This window comes from Neophocaena asiaeorientalis, unplaced genomic scaffold (assembly GCF_003031525.2).
Source record: "Neophocaena asiaeorientalis asiaeorientalis breed wild unplaced genomic scaffold, Neophocaena_asiaeorientalis_V1.1 scaffold233, whole genome shotgun sequence".
NCBI classification, from domain to species: Eukaryota; Metazoa; Chordata; class Mammalia; order Artiodactyla; family Phocoenidae; genus Neophocaena; species Neophocaena asiaeorientalis.
The window spans coordinates 167,350-191,422 of NW_020171811.1; the positions used below are offsets into that span (position 1 = coordinate 167,350).

At 37.0% G+C, this 24,073-nt stretch overlaps 1 protein-coding gene across 1 annotated transcript in view; it reads left to right on the forward strand.

Moving 5' to 3' along the window:
• The window catches only part of SAV1 (salvador family WW domain containing protein 1), a 31,718-nt gene extending 7,736 nt beyond the window's left edge, over positions 1–23,982 (forward strand). Inside the window, exons 3-5 of the mRNA XM_024733783.1 lie at positions 13,725–13,995; positions 16,689–16,832; positions 22,540–23,982. Coding sequence (XP_024589551.1) covers positions 13,725–13,995; positions 16,689–16,832; positions 22,540–22,741 — 617 coding nt within the window. The 3' untranslated portion in view covers positions 22,742–23,982. The remainder of the gene's footprint in view (positions 1–13,724; positions 13,996–16,688; positions 16,833–22,539) is intronic.
• Positions 23,983–24,073: the final 91 nt, after the last annotated feature.

Here is a 24,073-nt window from a genome sequence, read left to right on the forward strand (position 1 = left end):
GAGAAAAAAAAAAAAAAAAAAATTCAGGCCTAAAAAAAAAAAAAAAAAAAAATACTGGAGTTGTGTTTACTCCAGGAAATGCATAAGTATTAGTTAACCAGAATCTTCTTTTGAGGAAGTGTTAATAATCCTTAGGAGCACAACTTTATTTGTAGTTATTTTGGAGAGGAGGAAAAAAGGCAGTTGGTTTAGTTTAATCCTTATATCTTTTTATCAGCATCTTGATTATAACATGGGCTGTAATGTTTAGTATTACCCTGGAGGTTGTAACCGTCATTAGAGTTCCATATTCTATTTTATTCTCTGTAGCCACTTCAACATGAGGAAACAAGAATTTTTGAGCTTGTCTCTAAGGGCAGATCTTGTAGGTATCTGCCACTTTTGTATGACAGTAAGTTCTTTGGAGGCATATCTAGTGAAAGCTTGGTGGAGAGACAAAGTAATACTTTATCTGTGTCTTTGGGAAATCATGTATGTAGCTTATTAATGTTCTAGTTTATTTTATGTAAGTGGAAGGTGCTTGTGCCATTAATTCCTGCAAATGGAAGTTATTTTGAAGATTATGAATGCCACTCATTCTTTTCTGGGACTAATAATTGAAATTATGGAAAACTATTTTTTCCCTTGTAGCTCAGAAACAAGTTCAGAAGTATAGATTGCATTTTCTTTTATTAGTGGCAGTCATATTTTCTTTGAAGAATTACAGTTGATCTTTTGGGGTAAGATTACGTGGTTGGTAATAAATTTGTCATTTGACCTTATATCATCTGTGTGGCCTTTGGTAAAATAACTTACTTGAACCTTTGTTTCCTCATCTGTAAATTGGTAATGATACCACTACCTCATAGCGCTGATTGAGTATGAAATAGTACATATGGAAAGGGCCAGGGACAGAGTAGACATTCGTAATTGTTAGTGCTCATGTTTTTTGTAAGGTATCATATGCTCTTGTATGCTTTTTCCAGATTTGGCATGTTTGGTTATTGAAGTTTCAGCTTTCTAACTGAACTTAAGAGTGGAGGTCCGGTGTGTTAGAGCTTGATATAGCTTTTTTTTTTTAAGTCTGCTAGACTTATTTTATTATTGATAATATTTTATGTTTTAGATTGGTGGTTTCCAGTCTTTTTGTACAATACATTCATCTCTCACTAGTTTTATAGAATTATCCAAATAATAGTTTGAAAAAAATTTAGTGCACGTGGCAGCTTCAGAAAGTGGGGGGGGGTGGTTTGTCATTGAAACTAAATAAACTGTCATTGAAACTAACTAAAAAGGTTAGGAATCATGGTTTCACATGGCATTGGTAAAGCTGATGAGCCTATTTGGGACTTCGTGGACTTCATGGCTCCCTTATCAATAACTTGCAAGGTTTAGTTCCTGGACAGAGAGGTTTTACAGAGAGGTCTTTGTGTTTCCTCTAAATGTGAATTTCAAGTTTATCATGGTTTAAAATCTGCTGTTTGGTACCTACTATTGTTTACATGTAACAGTACATGTGTTTCTAGATTTAGGCAAGTTCAGTATATGGAAATTTGGATTTTCTAAGCAGATGAATGAAATTGTCACAAACTCTCTAAGCCTGTACAGTTTTAAATTACTATAATAGCTTTTTGTTTTTAATGCTACATTTAGAAATCTGTGTGTTTCCAGGGGGACCTCTGTCAGGCCAGAATGCTGTGGGTCTTATCAATAACTCAATATGAATACATTGAATTGATTATAATTCTTTTAAAAAATTGCTATCCTTGGTTGTGGCTAGTACTACAACATTTTTAGTGATGGAAGTATGAGAAGGTATAAAGCTACTGCATGCTTGAACAGCATGATTTTAGTTATTTGCTGTGTGTTTGTCTTTAGTACATTGGCTTATTTCTTTTCTCTTTAAATATTTTCTCTTTAAGTACTGAAGTTGCTTAAGCTACACTTACTAAATAAACGTTCAGTTGCAGGTGACAGAAGCCAAAGTCAGTTTCACCAAAAGGCTTGTTAGCTTTGTTTTGTTTTATAGTCACCATATGTTTTAGAAATGTATGCCTTTCTTCCCAAAGGGTACTGAGCAAGAGTGATTTTCTTTTCCTTCTTGCATTTTCTGTTCTGCCAGAGTACTTCATAGGTGGTGTTGTGTACATTCTATTGCATCAGTTCCAGACACACATAATGACTGATTTCTCTTTTTGTGATATTAAATTTGATCATGGGATCAGATGTCATACCAATTCATCATCATGATGTTGTCCATCAGCTTTTCACCTATTGATTTGGAAGCCATTAATCATTATTGGCTAGATCCAATATTGCTATTCATATAAGACAGGATAAATGGTAGATCTTTTCCTTTACTTACTATTTTTCAGAATAGTCAGTTGATACCCTAACCACCTCCAGAGGTAACCAATGAGGTTTATTTTTTTAGTGTCTTTATGAACTTGAGGATTAAAAAAAAATTAAATACCAAACTTTATTTGGATTTCACCAGCTTTTTCCTTAATACTCATTTTCTGTTACAGGATCTAGTGCAGAGTACCACATTGCATTTAGTTGTCATATTTCCTTAGTGTTCTTTGGTGTATGACAATTTCTTAGTCTTTTCTTTTTTTTTTTTGTGGTACGCGGGCCTCTCACTGTTGTGGCCTCTCCCATTGCGGAGCACAGGCTCTGGACGCGCAGGCTCAGTGGCTGGGGCCCACGGGCCCAGCTGCTCCGCGGCATGTGGGATCTTCCCGGACCAGGGCATGAACCTGTGTCCCCTGCATCGGCAGGCAGACTCTCAACCACTGCGCCACCAGGGAAGCCCTCTTAGTCTTTTCTTGTTCTTCATGACCTTGACAGTTTTGAGGAATACTTGTCAGATATTTTGTAGACTGTTCCTCAGTTTGTATTTTGTCTGATGTTTTCCTCATGATTAGACTGGGTTTATTGGTTTATGAAAAGAATACCACGGAGGTGGAGTGTCTTCATTATATATGAAGGAGTTACATGATCTTTATATTGACATTATTGGTGATGTTAACCTTCAGCACTTGGTTAAGATTTGCCAGGTTTCTCCACCATAACAAACACTGCATGTTTGTTCTTCCAGTTTTTATCTTCATCTTTCTTTCTTTCCTAAGCACACCTATTTTCTCTATTGTCTTTACGTCTGTTTTGGGGGTTCTTGCTTTGCTTCTTTGTGGTCTTCCTTCAGAGAGTTGATTGCTTCATTCTTTTTTCTCTTTTAATTTATGGCAGTGGCAGAATATTTAATTGCATTTTTCTCTCTGCTTTGGGACTTTTTTTTTTAATATAAATTTATTTATTTATTTTTGGCTGCGTTGGGTCTTTGTTACTGTGTGCCTGCTTTCTCTAATTGTGGCGAGTGGGGGCTACTCATTGTGGTGACTTCTCTTGTTGTGGAGCACGGGCTCTAGGTGCTCAGGATTCAGTAGTTGTGGCTTACGGGCTCTAGAGTGCAGGCTCAGTAGTTGTGGCGCACAGGCTTAGTTGCTCCGTGGCATGTGGGATCTTCCCGGACCAGGGCTCAAACCCGTGTCCCCTGTATTGGCAGGAGGATTCTTAACCACTGTGCCACCAGGGAAGTCCATGGGGCAACATTTTTTTGAATGTTCTTTTTTAATCAACTTTGTACCTTTTTGCCCCTTTAATTTTTCTTATAGAATTGATGTTGTGCTGTCCTAATTATACATTATTGAATAATTAGGGTTTTTCTCTGCCAGTTATTTGAAATTGGCTCCTGTGGTTGTGAGGGGTGTAAGGGGTTGTGTAGGGAAAAGGAAAAATTACCAGGGTAGTGTGTTGGGCTACTTGGTTTTGCGCAGTGCTGTGTTCTTATTTCCACTTATTTCTTTACTGTTCTTCTAGCCCAGCTGCTTTTGGCAGTTTTTGTATGTATATTAGATTTAGGGGTTATACCTCTCTAATTTTTTTTTTTGAAGTCTAGTTGGTTTACAGTATTGTGTTAGTTTCAGGTGTACAGCATAGCAATTCATTTTTTGCAGATTGTATTCCACTATAGGTTATTACAAGATACTGGGTATAATTCCCTGTGCTATACAGTAAACCCTTGTTCCTTATCTATTTTATATGTAATAATTTGTAACCGTTAATCCTGTACTCTTGATTTGTCCCTCCCTTCCCCTTTTGGTAACCATAAGTTTGTTTTCTATGTCTGTAAGTCTGTTTCTGTTTTGTGTATAGATTCATTTGTATTATTTTTTAGATTCTACAAATAAATGATATCATGTGGTATTTTGTCTTTGTCTGACTTATTTCACTAAGCATAATATTCTCTAGGTCCATCCATATGTTGCTGCAAATGGCAATATTTCATTCTTTTTTAGAGTTGAGTAATATTCCATTGTGTGTGTGTGTGTATATATGTGTGTGTATACATATATATATGTATGTATACACACACATATATACACCATATCTTCTTAAGCCAGTCTGTTGATGGGCACTTGAGTTGCTTCCATGTCAAGTATTGTAAATAGCGCTGCTATGAACATTGGAGTGCATGTATCTTTTCGAGTTAGAGTTTTCCTCTTTTCCAGATATATGCCCAGGAGTGGAATTGCTGGATCATATGCAACTTTATTTTTAGTTTTTTAAGGAATCTTCATACTGTTTTCCATAGTGGCTGCACCAATTTACATGCCCACCAACAGTGTAGGAGGGTTCCCTCTTCTCCACACCCTCTCTGGCATTTATTACTTGTGGACTCTTTGATGATGGCCATTCTGATCAGTGTGAGGTGATGCCTCATTGTAGTTTTGATTTGCATTTCTCTAATAATTAGCAACATTGAGCATCTTTTCATGTGCCATCTGTATGTCTTCTTTGGAGAAATGTCTACTTAGGTCTTCTGCTCACTTTTTGATTGGGTTATTTGTTTTTTTAACATTGAGTTATGTAAGCTGTTTGTATATTTTGGATATTAACCCCTTGTTGGTTGCATTGTTTGCAAATATTTTCTCCCATTCCATCGGTTGTCTTTTCATTTTGTTTATGGTTTCCTTTGCTGTGCAAAAGCTTGTAAGTTTGAGTCGGTCCCATTTATTTGTTTTTGCTTTTTTTTTGCCTTGGGGACTGATCTAAGAAAATATTGCTACGATTTATGTCAAAGAATGTTTTGCCTATGTCATCTTCTAGGAGTTTTATGGTGTTGTCTTAAATTTAGGTCTTTAAACCATTTTGAGTTTATTTTTCTATATGGTGTGAAGGAATGTTTTAATTTCATTATTTTACATGTAGTTGTCCAGCTTTCCCAGTGCTTCTTGTTGAAAGAGACTGTCTTTTCTCCATTGTATATTCTTGCCTCCTTTGTCATAGATTAATTGACTGTAGGTGAGTAAGTTTATTTATGGGCTTTCTATTCCATTCCATTGATCTATGTGTCTCTTTTTGCACCAGTACCATGCTGTTTTGATTACTGTAGCTTTGAAGTATAGTCTGAAGCCTGGGCGACTGATACCTCCAGCTTTGTTCTTTTTCTCAATATTGCTTTGGCAACTCTGGGTCTTTTGTGGTTCCATATAAATTTTAAAATTATTTGTTTTCATTCTGTGAAAAATGTCATGGGTGTTTTTATAGGGGTTGCATTAAATCTACAGACTGCTTTGGGTAGTATGGCCATTTTAGCAATATTAATTCTTCCAGTTTAAGAGCATGGAATATCTTTCCATTTCTTCGAATCCTCTTCAGTTTCCTTTATCAGTGTTTTGTAGTTTTCAGCATATAGGTCTTTCACTACCTTGGTTAAGTTTATTCCTAGGTTTTTTTGTTTTTGTGTTTGTGTTTTTTGGGTGAGGTTTTAAATGGAATTGTTTTTATCTTTACTTTCTCTTTCTGATATTTCATTATTAGTGTATAGAAACACAACAGATTTCTGTATATTAATCTTGTATCCTGCTGCCTTGCTGAGATCATTTATTTGTTCTAAAAGTTTCTGTGCAGAGACTTTAGGGTTCTCTTTATAGAATATCTTATCTGTGAATAGTGACAGTTTTACCTTTACCCTTCCAATTTGGATACCTTTTATTTATTTTTCTTGTCTGATTGCTGTGGCTAAGGCTTCCAATATTGTATTAAGTAGAAGCAGGGAGAGTGGGCATCCTTGTCTTGTTCCTGAATTTAGTGGAAAGGCTTTCAGCTCTTCACTGTTGAGTATTATGTTGGCCATGGGTTTGTCATAAATGGATTTTATTGTGTTGAGACATGTTCTCTCTATACCCACTTTGCTGAGTTTTTATCATAAATTGTTGTGGAATTTTGTCAATAGTTCTTTCTGCATCTGTTGAGATGATGATATGGTTTTTATTCTTCAACTTGTTAACGTGGTGTGTCACATTGAGTAATTTGCAGATATTGAACCATCCTTGCATCCCTGGGATAAATCTCACCTGGTCATGATGTATGATCCTTTTAATGTATTGTTGAATTTGATTTTTATATTTTGTTGAGGATTTTTGCATCTATGTTTATTAGTGATATTGGCTTGTAATTTTTTTGTGGTGTCTTTGGTTTTGGTATCAGGGTGAAGCTGGTATTGTAGAATGATTTCATGGTCATTCCTTCCTGTTCAATTTTTGGAATAGTTTGAGAAGGATAGGTGTTAACTCTTCGGTAAATGTTTGGTAGAGTTCTCTTGTGCAACTGTCTGGTCCTGGTCTTTTGTTTTTTGGGAAGATCATTTATTTGTTCTAAAAGTTTCTGTGCAGAGACTTTAGGGTTCTCTTTATAGAATATCTTATCTGTGAATAGTGACAGTTTTACCTTTACCCTTCCAATTTGGATACCTTTTATTTATTTTTCTTGTCTGATTGCTGTGGCTAGGGCTTCCAATATTGTATTAAGTAGAAGCAGGGAGAGTGGGCATCCTTGTCTTGTTCCTGAATTTAGTGGAAAGGCTTTCAGCTCTTCACTGTTGAGTATTATGTTGGCCATGGGTTTGTCATAAATGGATTTTATTGTGTTGAGACATGTTCTCTCTATACCCACTTTGCTGAGTTTTTATCATAAATTGTTGTGGAATTTTGTCAATAGTTCTTTCTGCATCTGTTGAGATGATGATATGGTTTTTATTCTTCAACTTGTTAACGTGGTGTGTCACATTGAGTAATTTGCAGATATTGAACCATCCTTGCATCCCTGGGATAAATCTCACCTGGTCATGATGTATGATCCTTTTAATGTATTGTTGAATTTGATTTTTATATTTTGTTGAGGATTTTTGCATCTATGTTTATTAGTGATATTGGCTTGTAATTTTTTTGTGGTGTCTTTGGTTTTGGTATCAGGGTGAAGCTGGTATTGTAGAATGATTTCATGGTCATTCCTTCCTGTTCAATTTTTGGAATAGTTTGAGAAGGATAGGTGTTAACTCTTCGGTAAATGTTTGGTAGAGTTCTCTTGTGCAACTGTCTGGTCCTGGTCTTTTGTTTTTTGGGAGTATTTTTTTATCAGTGATTCAGTTTCATTACTAGTAATTGGTCGGTTTGTATCTTCTATTGAATATTTCTTCCTGGTTCCATCTTGGGAGATCGTGCATTTCTAGGAATTTGTACATTTCTTCTAGGCTGTCCATTTTATTGATGTGTAATTATCCATATTAATCTTTTACGGTCCTTTGTATTTCTATGATATTTGTTGTAACTTTTCCCTATTTTTCCTGATTTTATTGACGTTAGCCCTCTTTCTTTTTTTCTTGATGAATCTGGCTAAAGATTTATCCATTTTTCTTACCTTTTCAAAGAACCAGCTCTTAGTTTCATTGATCTTTCCTTTTTTTTTTTTTTGATACGCGGGCCTCTCACTGCTGTGGCCTCTCCTGTTGTGGAGCGCAGGCTCTGGACGCACAGGCTCACTGGCCATGGCTCACAGGCCCAGCTGCTCCGTGGCATGTGGGATCCTCCTGGACCGGGGCAGGAACCCGTGTCCCCTGCATCGGCAGGTGGACTCTCAACCACTGTACCACCAGGGAAGCCCATTTCCTATTGCCTTTTTAGTCTCTATTTCATTTATTTCTTCTCTGTCCTTTATGATTTCTTTTCTCTTAGTAACTTTGGGTTTTGTTCTTTTTTTCTAGTTCCTTTAGGCATAAGGTTAGATTGTTTATGTGAGATTTTTCTTGTTTCTTGAGGTAGTCTTGTATTGCTATAAACTTCCTTCCCTTCCTCTTTTGTCCTGTTCTCTTCTGATTTGATGACTAACTTTAGTGTTTGGATTCCTTTTTCTTTTTTGTGTGTGTATCTATTGTAGATTTTCGGTTTGTGGTTACTATGAGGTTTGATATAGCAGTCTATATATAAACAAGATTGTTTTAAGTTGCTGTTCTTTTAACGTCAAATGCATTTCCAATATCCTGCATTTGTGTTCTCCTTTTCTCACAATTGCTGGTTTTGATATACTTGTATGTGAATGATTTTCTAGCTTTACTGTATGTTTGCCTTTACCCGTGAGCTTTTCCATTCGTAATTTTCTTGTTTCTAGTTGTGGTCTTTTCTACTTAGAGAAGTTCTTTTAGCATTTGTTGCAAAGCTGGTCTGGTGGTGCTGAATTCTCTTAGCTTTTGTTTGTCTGAAAAGCTTTTCATTTCTCCATTAAATTTGAATGAGAGCCTTCCTGGGTAGAGTATTCTTGGTTGTAGTTTCTTCCCTTTCATCACTTTTAATATATCATGCCACTCCATTTTGGCCTGCAGAGTTTCTGCTGAGGAATCAGCTGATAACATTATAGGAGTTCCCTTGTATGTTTTTTGTCGCTTTTCTTTTGTTTTAATATTTTTTCTCTTTAATTTTTATCAGTTTGATTACTGTGTGACTCCGTGTGTTCCTTCTTGGGTTTTTACTGCCTGGGACTCTCTGTACTTCCTGGATTTTGGTGACTGTTTCCTTTCCCGTGTTAGGGAAGTTTTCATCTATTATCTCTTCAAATATTTTCTCAGGTCCTTTCTCTTTTCTCTTCTCCTTCTAGGACCCCTATAATGTGAAAGTTGGTGCATTTAATGTTGTCTCAGAGGTCTCTTAGACTGTCTTCTTTTCATTTTTGTTTTCTTTATTCTGTTCTGTGGCAGTGATTTCCACCATTCTGTCTTCCAGGTCACTTATCCATTCTTCTGCCTCAGTTATTCTGCTATTGATTCCTTCTAGTGTTTTTTTTTTCGTTTCAGTTATGTATTGTTCATGTCTGTTTGTCTGTTCTTCAGTTTTTCTAGGTCTTTTTTAAACATTTCCTGCATCTTCTCAATCCTTACCTCCATTCTTTTTCCAAGATCTTGGATCATCTTCACTATCATTCTGAATTCTTTTTCCCATAGGTTGGCTATCACCATTTTACTTAGTTGTTCTTCTGTGGGTTTCATCTTGTTCCATCATCTGGGACCTAATCCTCTGCCATCTCCTTTTTCTAACTTTCTGCGATTGCTGTTTCCTTTCCACAGGCTGCAGGATGGTAGTTCTTGCTTCTGCTGTCTGCCCTCTGATGGATGAGGCTGTCTAAGAGGCTTGTGTAGGCTTCCTGGTGGGAGGGGCTGGTTCCTGCCCAGTGGTGGGTGGAGCTGGGTCTTGTTCTTCTGGTGGGCAGGGCTGTGGTCAGGGAGACTTTTCAGCCACTTGTCTGCTGATGGGTGGGGCTGTGTTTCTGCCCTGTTGGTTGTTTGGCCTGAGGTAACCCCAGCACTGGAGCCTACAGGCTGTAGGGTAGGGCTAATGGCAACTTCCAGGAGGGCCCACACCAATGCATACTCCCCGGATCTGCTGCTGCCAGTGTCTTTGTACCTGCCATGAGCCACAGCCACCCGTCACCTCTGCAGGAGATCCTCCAGTACTAGGCAGGTAGGTCTGGCCCTGTCTCATATGGGGTCACTGCTTTTTTCTCCTGGGTCCTGGTGAGCACGAGACTTTTTGTGTACTCTCCAAGAATAGAGCTTCTGTTTCCCCCAGTCCTGTGGAAGTCCTGCGATCAAACACCGCTGGCCTTCAAAGCCAGATTCTCCGGGGACTCCTCTTCCTGTTGCTGGACCACCAGGTTGGGAAGGCTGACATGGGGCTCAGAACTTTCACTTCTGTGGGATAACTTTGGTGGTATAATTGTTTTCCAGTTTTTGGGTTGCCCAGCCAGCGGGTATGGGATTTGATTTTATTGTGATTGCGCCCCTCATACTGTCTTGTTGTGGCTTTTTCTTTGTCTTTGGTTGTAGGATATCTTTTTTGGTAGGTTCCAGCATTTTTTTGTCAATGGTTGTTCAGCAGTTAATTGTTATTTTGGTGTTTTTGTAAGAAGGGGGTGAGCTCACATCCTTCTACTCTGCCATCTCAAGCTAATCTCTTCTGTTATAAACTTCCATCTCAGAACTACTTTTGCTGCAGTGTGTAGATAGTGGATTCTTGTGTTTTCATTTTCATTTGTTTCCAGGTATTTTTAAAATTTCTTCTTTATTTCTTCAGCGATTCGTTGGGTTGTTTATTAGCTTAGTTTAGCCTCCACTTGTTTGTGTCTTTTGCTATTTTTTCATTGTAGTTGATTTTTAGTCTCAAAGGGTTGTGGTTGGAAAAGATGCTTGACATGATTTCAGTTGGCTTAAATTTACTGAGATTTGTTTTGTGGCCTAGCGTGTGCTCTGTATCCTGGAGAATGTTCTCTGTGCAGTTGAAAAAAAAATGCATATTCTCCTTTTGTGTGGAATGTCCTATATATATTAAGTCCATTTGGTCTAATGTGTTGTTTAAGACCAGTGTTTCCTTATTGATATTCTGTTTGGGTGATCTGTTCATTGATGTTAAGTGGGATGTTAAAGTCCCCTAGTATTGTTGTGTTACTGTGAATTTCTCTCTTTACATCTTTTAATATTTGCTTTATGTATTTAGGTGCTCCTATGTTGGGTGTATATATATATATATATACAATTGTTATGTCTTTTTCTTAGATTGATCCCGTAATCATATGTAATGTTCTTCATTGTCTCGTATTACAATCTTTGTTTTAAAGTCTGTTTTGTCTGGTATAAATATTGCTATCCCTGTTTTCTTTTCATTTCCATTTGCATGGAGTACCTTCTTCCATCCTGTCATTATCAGTCTGTGTGTGTGTTTGGATCTGAAATGAGCCTCTTGTAGGCAGCATATATATGGGTCTTTTTTTTTTTTTTTTTTTTTTTTTTTTTTTTTTTGTATCCATTCAGCTACTCTATGTCTTTTGGTTGGAGTGTTTAGTCCGTTTACATTTATAGATATGTACTTATTGACATTTCTTAATTGTTTGGCGGGTTGTTTGTAGTTCCTTTTGTTCTCTTCTCATGTCATTTGATGACTATTTTTAGTGTTATATTTGGGTTCTTTTTCATTTTTGTGTATTTATTATAGATTTTTGGTTTGTGGTTACCATGAGGTTTATATATAGCCATATATGTGTGTGTGTATATATATGTGGTTAAGTTGGTGATCTCTTAAGTTCAAATGCATTTTAACAACCCTGCATTTTTACCCCTCCCCCCGACATTTACCGGTTTTGTCATGTTTTACTTCTTTTTGGTTTGTGTATCCCTTAACTTCTTATTGTGGATATAGATGATTTTATTACTTTTGTCTTTCAACCTTCCTAATAGCTTTATACTTGGTTTTCTGTTGGGCAGAGCCATGTCCCAGGGTCCCTGGCTATAGGGCCCTGTGGGGTCCTGGAGCTGGTATTGGCCCGCAGGTGGGTGGGGCTGGTTCCTTATACAGCTGTCGGCATGGTCCTGGCAGTCCCGGAGCTTGTGTTGGACCACTGGTTGGTGGGACCGGATCCCAGGTTGGCTGCCTAAATTGGCTTAAGGTGTCCCAGATCTGGTTTTGGCCTGCTGGTGGATGGTGCCAGGGCCCAGGGGGTCCTGGGACTGGTGCCATCCTGCTAGTGGGAGGGTTGGGTCCTGACAAGCCAGGCTGCAGGGCTGTAGTGGTCCTAGGGCTGATGTCTGCCTGCTGACAGATGGGGCCGGGGCTCAGGGGATCCAGGGGCTGGTGCCCACCGACCAGTTGGTGAAACCAGGTTCTGGGACTAGTGCCAACTCACTGGTGAGTGGAGCTAGGTCCTGGGGTCTCTGACTACAGGGCCCTGGGGGTCCTAGAGTTGTTTGTCAGCTTGCTGGTGGGCGGGTTCAGGTCCCAGGGGGTTCTGAAGCCAGTGCCTGCCCACTTGTGGTTGGAGCCAGGTTCTGAGTTATCTGGCTGCAGGGTCCTGGGGATTCCAGGACTAGTGCTGGTGTCCTGGTATGTGGGTCTTGGTCCTAGGCCTTCTGGTGAACAGGGGCATATCCTGGAGTGGCTGTGGTCACAGGGGGTTTTAAGGCAGATGGCCTGCTGGTGAGAGTGGGGCTGTGTCCCAGCTGGGCTAATTGTTTGGCTTGACCTGTTGTGTCCCAATACTGGTGCCCATAGGCTGGTGGGCAAGGCCAGGTTCTGGTACTAATAAGTTAGAGGGAGAATTCCAAAACAGTGCTTGCCAGCACCAGTGTCTTTTTGGTGGTAGAAGAAGCTCCCAAAATGTCTGCCACAAGTGTCTGTGTCCCCAGGGTCAGGTCCAGTTTCCTCCTGCCTCTCTGGGAGGCTTTCCAAGACTAGCAGGTGGGTCTAACCCAAGCTTCTTTAAAATTATTGCTTCTGCCCTGGGTCCCGGAGTGTGTGAGGTTTTGTGTATGCCCTTTAAGAGTGGAGTCTTTATTTCTCACAGCCCTCCAGCTCTCCTGAAAGTGAGCCCTGCTGGCCTACAAAGACAAAGGTTCTGGGGGCTTGTCTTCCTGGACAGGGTCCTTCCTGAGCCCAGTGTGGGACTTGGGCCCCCTTGCTTCTTGGGGAGAATCTCTACAGTTGTAATTATCCTTCTGTTTGTGGGTCACCCATGTGGGCGTAAGGTTCTTGACCATACTGCGTTTCCACCTTTCCTATCAGTCTTGTTGTGGTTCCTTCTTTGTATTTTTAGTTGTAGAAGATCTTTTCTGCTGGTTTCTAGTCTTTCTCATCAATAGTTCCTCTGTAAATAGTGGTAATTTTTGGTGCGCCCAAGGGAAGAAGCAAGCTCAGGGTCTTCTTACTCCACCATCTTGACCACACCCATTTCATTTCTTTTGTCATTGTTTTGTAGTTGTCAGCATACAGATCTCACAATTTGTTAGATTGATGTGTAAATATTTAATTTTTGGGAGCTAAGTGGTATAATTTATTTTTAATTGTTGTTAGTATAGAGATGTTAAATTGATTTTTGTATGTTGACCTTATACTGTGTTATCTTGGTAAACTTACTTAATAGTTTTATGGTACAGCCAGGTTATTTTTAAGAAATTACAAACTGGGAATAGTTTTACAAGTTCATTTTTGCTGTTTTAGATGAAATGTCAAATCTTAAATCTTGAATGAGGTGAATTTTTCTGTCCCTCACTTTTCCTTTAGCAGTATACATATAATATTTACTTATTAGCTTTGTTAGTAGTTAAATTTTGTATGGCCTGGTGATGGAAGCATCAACCAAAAAAGCCTGATTTCAAACAGGGAGCCTAGTTTCTCTCTTCTTTTGTAATTAAATAATAGTAACACTGGCTAGTTTTATGAAAAATTTTATTTGCAACAGTAAAATCATGAATTTTTTAACAGGAAGAGTACGATTGGGGTAGTTAATTTTGTAAGTGTTTTTCATATGGCATATTTTTTAGCTATGAATAATTGTTCTATTTCTTCTCTTTTTCTCTTTCTTCTCAGGTATTGGGAGAGTTGCTGCTACATCTTTAGGAAATTTAACTAACCATGGTTCTGAAGATTTACCCCTTCCTCCTGGCTGGTCTGTGGACTGGACAATGAGAGGGAGGAAATATTACATAGATCACAACACAAATACAACTCATTGGAGCCATCCTCTTGAGCGAGAAGGACTTCCTCCAGGATGGGAGCGAGTTGAGTCATCAGAATTTGGAACCTATTACGTAGATCACACAAATAAAAAGGCTCAATATAGGCATCCCTGTGCTCCGAGGTAGACTATCAACTTTATCTTAACTCTTTGTTTTGGGATTGTCTAATGTTAGATTTTGAACTCATATTTTTATCAAAGAGAACGATGTCCTGAAGTTTGATTTGAAAACTTTATTTTTCACAGCTTATGAGATTTTTTCCTCTGGACTTATATTTAGTAATGAATGACTTTAATAATTAAAAAACAACTTTTTAAACAAACCTCAAAAACAGGATGAATATTCTTATGATCAGATTCTGCTTTAATATGCCAGAATGCTTTTGTTAAAGATACCCAGAAATTAAAGTAAATAAATAGAATATCTGCCTCTTTACATTTAAATTTCTATAAAAAATACACATCTACCTTCTAATGTGTCAGAATATATTTTGAATTATGTTTTGCTGATTTTATTCAATTTACAGATATTTTATGTTTTTTAACTGTTGCCACACAAAAAAGTGAAAATTATCTATTTTATTTATTTATTTTTGGCTGCATTGGGTCTTCATTGCTGTGCATGGGCTTCCTCTATTTGCAGTGAGTGGGGACTACTCTTCATTGCACTGTGCGGGCTTCTCATTGTGGTGGCTTCTCTTGTTGTGGAGCACGGGCTTTAGGCACGTGGGCTCAGTAGTTGTGGCGCATAGGCTTAATTGCCCCATGGCATGTGGGATCTTCCCGGACCAGGGCTTGAATCCATGTCCCCTGCATTGGCAGGTGGACTCTTAACCACTGCAACACCAGTGAAGTCCCTACATTTTAATATTATCACCCAGAAAACTAAGCTTTGTCATTATTGTGCTGTTTTAATCATTTTACATATTTGGATTTTTAATTCAAGTTTGAAAAACAGTTTTTTTCCAGTGATTCCATTTAGTGGCACTCAGTGTTTATTGAGCAAGTGAGGTTGTCATCCATTCAAAAGAACCAAGTCAGCCTCTCTGCCTGTGTTGGGCTCTGGCCCCTTTGCCTGCTCTCCTTACCATCTCAGGCAAGCTGCTGCTCTCCCTGGCTTCAATTTGCCGGCCTGTGACATAGGGGTAATTTGTAGCCTCCCTCCCACCTGATCACAACCCTTACCCAAGGGCAGGGATGAGATCCAAGTATTCCTGCTGTGTCCCCGGCACCAAACACAGAGACACACACACAGGTAGATGTTTTGTTGAATGAATAGATGATAGAAATGCAAAAAAAAAAACCCTAAAAACCCCCAACAAAACGTGGTTACAGTTTGCTGTCACTGGATCTCAGAGGCTTTCTGGTCCATATAACCAGATTTGAGAGTATATTGAGCCTGGTTTTCTGTTTATCATCATTAATTTTATATTGAATATTATTATAGAATTTTATAGTTTACAAAGCATTTTCACAATTAGTTAATTTGCTTCTCTTAGCAACTCTGTAGACTTTAAGCAGGAGAGAATAAACGCCTTCCTTAAGCTCAGATAGGTAGTATTAGCATCTATTTGGTTGTCTGTATTATGCTAATCCTTATACAGAACTTTTGACATATATTAGGTCATTTAATCCTTAGGAGAGTCATTTTTGGTATGAATTTATTCTGGTTTTACAAATAAAAAGGCTAAGGTTTAGAGAAGTGAAGCAGTTTCGCTTACATTCGTGCAACTTGTAATTGGCCAAACTGAGGTTAACCCGCACTCCCCCCAGGGTGTATCTGACTTCGAAGCCTCAGTTCTTTCCCACCTCCCAGTTGTGCTATCAAGGAATATTTCACTTTGCACCTACTTATGAAAGAAGAGTTGAAGATAAAATTCAGTGCCATTTGCACATTGATCTTTAAATTGTTAACTACAGTCTAATCCAACAGTTACTTGAGTCCTGGTTTAGTACTGGAATGACCTTTCCTGATACACACATAAACCTTTATGTTTGGAGGCAGGCTCTTCCAGTTTTATCTCCAAGTCTGGAATAGGCCATTATGGTCTCCCGGAATTCAGTCTTTAACCTTCAAGTGGGTCAGTGCTTTCCTTAGCATCTTCCCATTAAGAGCCCTTACCCCACCTTGCTGTTCTTTCCTTCCCCCCTCCCCCAACTTATAGGCTGTTAGCACTAATTAAAAGCATGGTCTTTTTTTTTTAAGTCTCTGACTTAAAACAGGTTCTAAAAACAGGTTCTAATCAACCCTAACTCCCATATGCTCTCTTAAGGTGGTAAAAGTAGAAAGGAAATAGTATAGTTATGTGGATATTTCAAGCACAGTACTCACTCCTACTGTAGTACCTGTTCCAAACCCCCTTTTCAGCCTAAAGGAGAAAGAAAATATCCATTCTTATTTTGAGAAAAATTATCAACTTTTCCAGTATAAATTTATAGCTAATTACTAGTTATTACTAAAATTTGATTCTAGTTTTAAGCCTCTGTATAAAGATTATAACTTAGCTCTGACTTTTTTAATAGCCTTCTTTAAAGTTGCCCTTGAAAAGAATAAATATCAGCCAGATGAAATCTCTTAAAAATATGTAAAGATTTAGCTTAGTTTTATATCCATCACTAGTGACATACAAGTTTTCAAGAGAAGGTGCATTTTACTTCCCCTATAGTATGGTTTTAAAAAAAAGCCAGATCCTTATGTTTTTTAGGTGGTAGAAGTTTGGGCAAGAGGGACATTGAAAAACACTTAAGTATTATTCTTATATTTCATGTTTTATTTAGGGCCTTTATCCTAATGAACATTGATTGTTTCTTCTTAGTGTACCTCGGTATGATCAACCTCCTCCTGTCACATACCAGCCACAGCAAACTGAAAGAAATCAGTCCCTTCTGGTACCTGCAAATCCTTATCATACTGCAGAAATTCCTGATTGGCTTCAGGTTTATGCTCGAGCCCCTGTGAAGTAAGTGAATTTACAGCACAAATTTTTGTTGAGTGGTGAGTAGAAGCCTGAATGGAGTCTCTGGGCTGCTTAAAGCACACAGCACCATTTAAAAAAAAATATTATTTAAAAGCCCATTGTTATTTAAAGAAGGGATATCACAGCTTATGAAGTTGAAAAGTCATTGATTAGAAATAGAAGTTTTACAAATATTTATTGAATCTTCACTTTCTATTGTGTGCAGACCTAGGCTATTACAGGGATGCAGTAAAAACCTTACATTCTCGTAGGGGTAGAATAACTTGTAAATAAGTGATGCAATACCTGTGATAAAAGGAAGGAACCAGGTAAGTCCTAGGTACATAGGTGAATCAAAGCGGGACACAAGGGTATTGAGGAAATAGTATGTGTGGTGGTTCAAGTTCTGGGAGGAGGTGATCTGTGTTCACTGATAGCTTTGTTACCCTGGGAAGGGTGCTTAACTTAGTTTTGTTTTCTGTAAATTGGAGATAGTAATAGTACCTTCTCTTAAGGTTATTGAGTATTCAATAAAATAATGCATCTATAATATGTATCACAGTGTCTTGCACATTGAGAGAGCTTAGTAAATGGTTACTGTTATTATCGTGGGTAAAGGTATAGAATAGTGGTTAAGATCACTCAGGAAGGAAACTGTCTGGAAGGAAAGCGTGATTTCTGTCTCCATCACCTACTTACCGAATGATCTTGGGCAAGTTATTGAACTTAGTTCTAAGTGTTTTTCCTCTACTGAAATACAGGGGATAATAATCTTATCTACTTTACTTGGTGTGGTGAGGCTTAAAAGTGATCATGCTTTTTTTTTCTTAAATATTTATTTATTTTTGGCTGCACTGGGTCTTAGTTGTGGCATGCAGACTCTAGTTGCAGCATGCATGTGGCATCTAGTTCCCTGACCAGGGATTGAACCCCGGCCCCCTGCATTGGGAGCATGGAGTCCCAGCCACTGGACCACCAGGGAAGTCCATGATTGTGCATTTTAAATCAAATGGCACAGTGGCTGACTTGAGTAAGCCCTTAACAATGGTTTCTTATTATTATGAGTGAGCAAGGAAAGCTGCACCAAAAAGGAAAATCCATGCACTAGTTTTTAAAGATGGCTATGAGTTTGCTAGGCTCATTGAGGATATTTGTTGGGTGCCATAGTAGGCACTGTTCTTGGAATATAGTCATGAATAAATGAAATATTTGCCTCAAAGAGCGTCTCTCTTCTGGGAAAACAGGAGTAGGTACTCAGATCAATAATCCAGTGTGGTAAGGATCAGTGACAGTGGTATATACAAAGTGCTATGATTTCAGAAAAGGGGATGTCTGAAAGTAAATAGTTATTGATAATCCAGTGCTTCCTGTACCATACTGTGCTAAGTTTTTACATATGTTATCTCATATAATCTTCCCAAAACCTATTTTACAGCTGAAAAAAACTCTGCTAAGATCACACAAATATTAAGTGGTAGATTTCAAACCTTTCTCTCTAACTTCAAAGTTCATACTCTTAACTTTTATCATTACTACTTCTTATTTAATAATAATTATCACTTACTGAGTATCTATTTAAATTCCTGGTACTTTGCTACATATTTTACACATAATAATTGCATGTACAGTACTATTAACAATTATATAAGGTGACATTTTGCAGCCTTACTCTTAATATTCCATTTGTATTTCAAAAACCAAAACTATCAGCATAAGATAGCCCAAAGAATAGTTTTTAGAAAGTTTAAGATGATTGTACAATGAATTTCGAATAAAATAATTAAATCTCATAAAGTTACTGGTCATTTACTATGAACTATTTGTTAATTCTTGGCCAACATAACATTCCCTTACATTCCCTCTGATCTTTTCGGTCTATAAATTCATGGCTGTTGATCTGTGTGGCCTGATGCAGAGAGACAAGATGATATTATGAGGGTAGTAGTCTAAAATCAGTTTTTTTTTTTCTAAGTCAAATTTAAGCCTTGTCAGTGTAATTTTTAAAAAGGTTTTAATTATAGATATTATTATACAGAGTATAAACAGTGCTTGTCAGAAGTTTGTTTTTAGTTTATTTGAAATTACATAGACATTCATCCATAAAATTAAGCATGGCTTGGTGTCTTAGCTAACCTACAGAAACCTCTTTACCTGATAATATCCATATACTGTAGGAATAGGATGAGGAATGATAGCAGATGGACTTTTCTTCCCTTTTTCCCTCTCTTCTTTCACTCTTGATACCACTTGATCTACTGCTCTCTGTGGCCTTTGTTCATATGCTGATCCTAAGTCATATGTAATACGTGCATGTATTTATATTTCCTTAAGTCTGGAAGAATATGTGCTTAACTGTTAACCTTTGTTATTTCTGGGAGTTGATAAGATTGAGTAGGGTTATTCTTTCTTCTTTATGTTATTTCTACTCTATAGCCGTGGTTAGAAAGAAATAACATAAAAAGCTTTCCTTCTTGGGGGAAAAAGATGGTACTTAAATGGAATTCTTTGCTTCTGATGAAAAGAAATAGACTCCTAAAGATTAAAGTCCCTTTCAACTCTGGCTCTGTGAGCTAACTATAGAACTTTAGGAAACTAGCAACTTAAGTTTTTTTCAAATAGATCAGAACTCCTCCCAGAATGGGCCAGTGAGAAAAGAGAGCAAGTACTTCTTTTCTGCTTAAAACAAGAGGTCTAGGTTACCTTTTAGTTGATACTAAATTTTTGTCTCTAAACAGGATTGGAAATGGTTAATATTGTTCTATCAACAGAAGGTGAGTTGTTATCCATGAATTAGGTAATGGAGAATCAATTACTCATCCAAAAAATTAGCTTATTTCTTCCTTTTGTTTAACAAACAATTGACATATCTAGCTTTCTAAAATGCTTTATTTCTATCTCTAGCAGTAACTTACCAAAATAATTTTTGCATATACTTCCAGAACTGACTTAGAACAGATAATGTTCTAAATTTTTATTTATTAATTTTAGTAAAGGTATGTTTCTAAGTTTGCTCTCAAAAGTCTGTAACGTATCATGCACCTGTAAGCAAGCTGAACTATAGGATAAAATTAAAAGATTTAATCTTTAACGGGAAAAAGACCATCAGGAACATGTTTACTTTCCATTATTCCTCATGCCCGCCCCATCCCCCAACACCAGTCCCCAACAGCATTGTGGCACAGACTCTATTTTATCCCTGTGTCTGTGATCCTGCAGTATCACTGCTGACTCACTTCTGGGTGTAGGAGGAAAGGAAGAATGGGCATACTGTTACATAAGACAGGCACAGGGAACTTGGGCTACATTACAATACCCGGGGCTGGAATAGCAGTACTTTTGGCTCCTGAAGGCAGCATCCACTGGAGTGTGAACAAGGTTTTTTGGTAGCATTACAGCAATTGTTGTTTGCTTATATGGGTTATTTATAAGTACTGTTTGAATAGAATACTGCTGTAGGAAAAATATAGCAAGAGAGATGCTATGAGAAAAGGATACTGGAGTAAACAGCCTATTTTCTGAATGATTTACCTGTATATTTACAGTGTAGTGGCTAAGAAGTTAAACTGAAGCAGATTATTTGGCTCCTTAAGAAGAAAAGAATGGGAATTACATACTTTTCTTAAGAAAAGTGAATGGCGGGCATAAGCAGAAGGGAAGTCACTATATAGAAACAGCAGGGGCAAGGATTTGGAATGCAAATTGACACATTGCATACTTTTCTCATCTGTGGTTTTCCTTAGAGTACTTTTTCTTCTTCCCAAAGTATTTTCACTAAATATTCTGATTTTCTTGCTTCTACACAAAATCCTGTTCTTGATGCTAAATGCTGTGATTGGGAAGTCAAAATTGTCTGAAGCTTTTTTCTTTTTCCTTTTTAAAAAAAAACTTGAATGCTTATACAGAATGATATTCATGTGTTACAAACAAGTTTGATATTTATCAATATTACCATATTCTTCTCCCTTCTTTTCGTTGCTAGAATGCCCCAGATGATAAATGAGCTTTAACGTTCTTACAGTTCACCTGGCATAAACTTAAGTATCTTGAATCAGTAGACATTGCTGAAATGCCCCTTAGCAATGGAATTCAGACTTGGGAAGATTAAGGTTTTTTGTTAGGAGTTACGAATTTGTTTCAAACAAATAAAATCTTAAGGTACATGAATGGCAGAGGTTCTAGGAAATACCTTGCAGTTGTTTCTTCATGGAGGCTCATTGAGTATTTCTTGTAGTATTTCTCCAATATATGTTGGCAAACAGTTGGAGTTTCCCACTAAAGAGAATATAAAGCTTTCTGCCAAGTATATCTTTTAGTAAATTTGCAGTGCTCAGTAAGTAAATTTGTAAATTTGGGATCCAACAAAATACGTTTACCTTGTGATTTTTGTGTACTGTGCTGTGCTTTTGGTATTCCTGGAACACATGACCAGGTTGTTCAGAAATGTATGTCAACATACCAAGCACAGTCTATAGCTCATACTGGCTGCTCTGTATTTGTTTACTGTTTCCCTTTTTAAAAAAATATTATGTGATCCCCTTGGAATAAGATGGTAAATGAATTACCAAACAAAGGAAATGGGTAGGAAATGTTATAAATGATTATTAAGAATAAATTTACTAGAATTTACAATTAAAGTTCTTCCTATTATGTCTGTTGTGCAATATGATTTGAGAAGTATAACTTTATTACAGGTATATGCCTTGCTCTATAAAAACTTGTTCAAGTTTTTTCTCTAGTCTTAGTAGGTATTATCATTCAAAACTATTACTGTGATGTGCCTTAGTCCATATAGTTCTCTGCCTTTCTGATCTTTTAATCACTAAACAATTTTGCAAGAGATATGTATATAGCCTCTTTAGGTTTCATCTATAAAATGAGAAGATTGGAGTAGAGTGCTGTCTTCAGGTCCCTTTCAATTCAAAGTGTAAATTACTGCTTTAGTAGTTTGTTGTATACTTCATCTCAGTATGTGATCTACTTACCATTGAAGAAGGACTAAACACCTTCTGAACTGTATATAAATAAAAACTTACGTGAGTCCGGCCCCACATGGTGCAGTCTTCTACAGTCTATTTATTCTGTCATTTGGAAAACAGCTTATTCTTTCCTTTCTGCTTGAGTTTTTCTGTATTTTTTGTTGTTTGTTTGTAATATTGTATACTCAACCTCAGGATTATTCAGCCCACAAATGATGGTTCCTTTTCCTCTACCTGTTTAGTTCCTTGTTTGCTGTAGTAAACAGTATGCCTCAAAAAGCTTTATCAACACTAATGACACAGATGATCTTGCCTATTTTTCTATATTATTCATTGAAGGAAAAATGTGGTCTAAAGTATTCTTACCTTCCTAACAGTTAACTTTGGATGAACTTATGAATAGCATGGAATATGTTCTTCAGAAATTATAGAACCACAGTGGTTTGAAATCTTCATTATTATCTAGCATTAATATTAGAATAACTGATACATAAGATGAATGGAAATGGGTATTTTTTAACTTAGATTGAAATGAAGTAATATTAGTAGTTTTCTCCTCTCCCTAAAAAATAGTGTATTTAACTAGCAGTTAAAAACTCGGTTATTTTAAATTGAAATTTATCATTTATTTAGTTATAATAAAATTGAAATTTATAAAAATAGAACAGTTTATTGTTATAAATACATATTTATGAATATGTTGTGAACATATGTCTGATTGTGTTTTAAAACAGATATGACCACATTCTGAAGTGGGAACTCTTCCAGCTGGCTGACCTGGATACATACCAGGGAATGCTAAAGTTGCTTTTCATGAAAGAACTGGAACAGATTGTTAAAATGTATGAAGCCTACAGACAGGCTCTTCTCACGGAGTTGGAAAATCGCAAGCAGAGACAGCAGTGGTATGCCCAGCAACATGGCAAGAATTTTTAAGTTAATTTTTTAAAAATAAAATTTAAGTTTTATTATAAGGGCTTTAAAATATTTTCACAGATTAAAAAAAAACTGCAAACAAGTACTTTGGTAAATAAAGGCAGCTGACTTTTTTGGAAATTATAAAATTCTAATTTTACATGTATTTTGTTATTAAAAATATTCTTTTATTGAGAAAAAAAGGAGTTTATCATTTTAAGAGCCAACATGGCAGACACTTCTAAATGCTGTATATTTGGAAACTGCTTTGAATATTCTCGGTGGAGACAAATGCAACAAGAAATGTCATTTAACCAGATATTAAATAGGAAATGATCAGTTGGTAAACTCTCACAGTAGCAGTACCTTTCTTCAAAAAACAGAACGAGAGAGATAACCTATGCAGTATTTAAAAAAATGTTTACTGCTTTAGTGTGGAATATTGTCTGGAATTGGATGGTTTAAATATTACCATTGTATAGTGCAAAACATAAAATGGGATTTGGGACCTTTATTGTGATAAATTTTTATATGTAATGTATGGAGTCACCTTCCCTCCCCCTCCCCCGAATGTAAAGAACCCTTTTAAAACATGTTGAGAAAGTATTTTTTGGTATGAAAGGGTGCAGGGTCTATAATGTTTCAGGAATAAAGTTAGGTGTAAGGCCTGTGTGGGAAAAGTGTGCACAGCACTCAAGAGTTGCTAACATTACAGTACTTCCTTTGGACCAGGGCTTTTATGGCATTTAGTAACATGGTGCTGATGAGACAGTGGAGGCTTTTCAACAGCATAGCACGTTGCCATCCCAACAGACTGGGTTGAACTGCCAAAAATGACAATCAGGGATTCATTAAGAAATCTTGGTCATTAAATTGACTCTACATATCTTTTATCTTCTAAGAGTTTGTCACAGAACTTTAAAACCCAGTATTTCTCTCCCAGTTTTTTTCCTTTGGTTTAATAGTTATTAAGACATTGTTCATAATTAGCACAGTACGTTTGATTGCAGGCAAATTTATGGCACGTCTAGCCTATAAATCTCTAGAATTCTGTGAATTTCAAAACTTGTTGAAATAGCTCTTCAGTTATATTTACATGTGTTGTAAATATGTAAATAAATTTTTAGTTTAGGTAATCTTCCAAAATATAAAGCACTCCCAGTTAGATATCAGTGAATCTGAATTATTGATAAAATGTTGAAAATGTTAAATGTTTGATTTTATATAACAAGCTTATTAAATATATTTTTGTGGAAACTAAATGTGTTGCGTTTGAGTCCATGTTTTATGCATAGCACTTATATATATTCGATTTTTCCATTCGGAGGCCCATAGGCAAAGGAAGCAGTATAA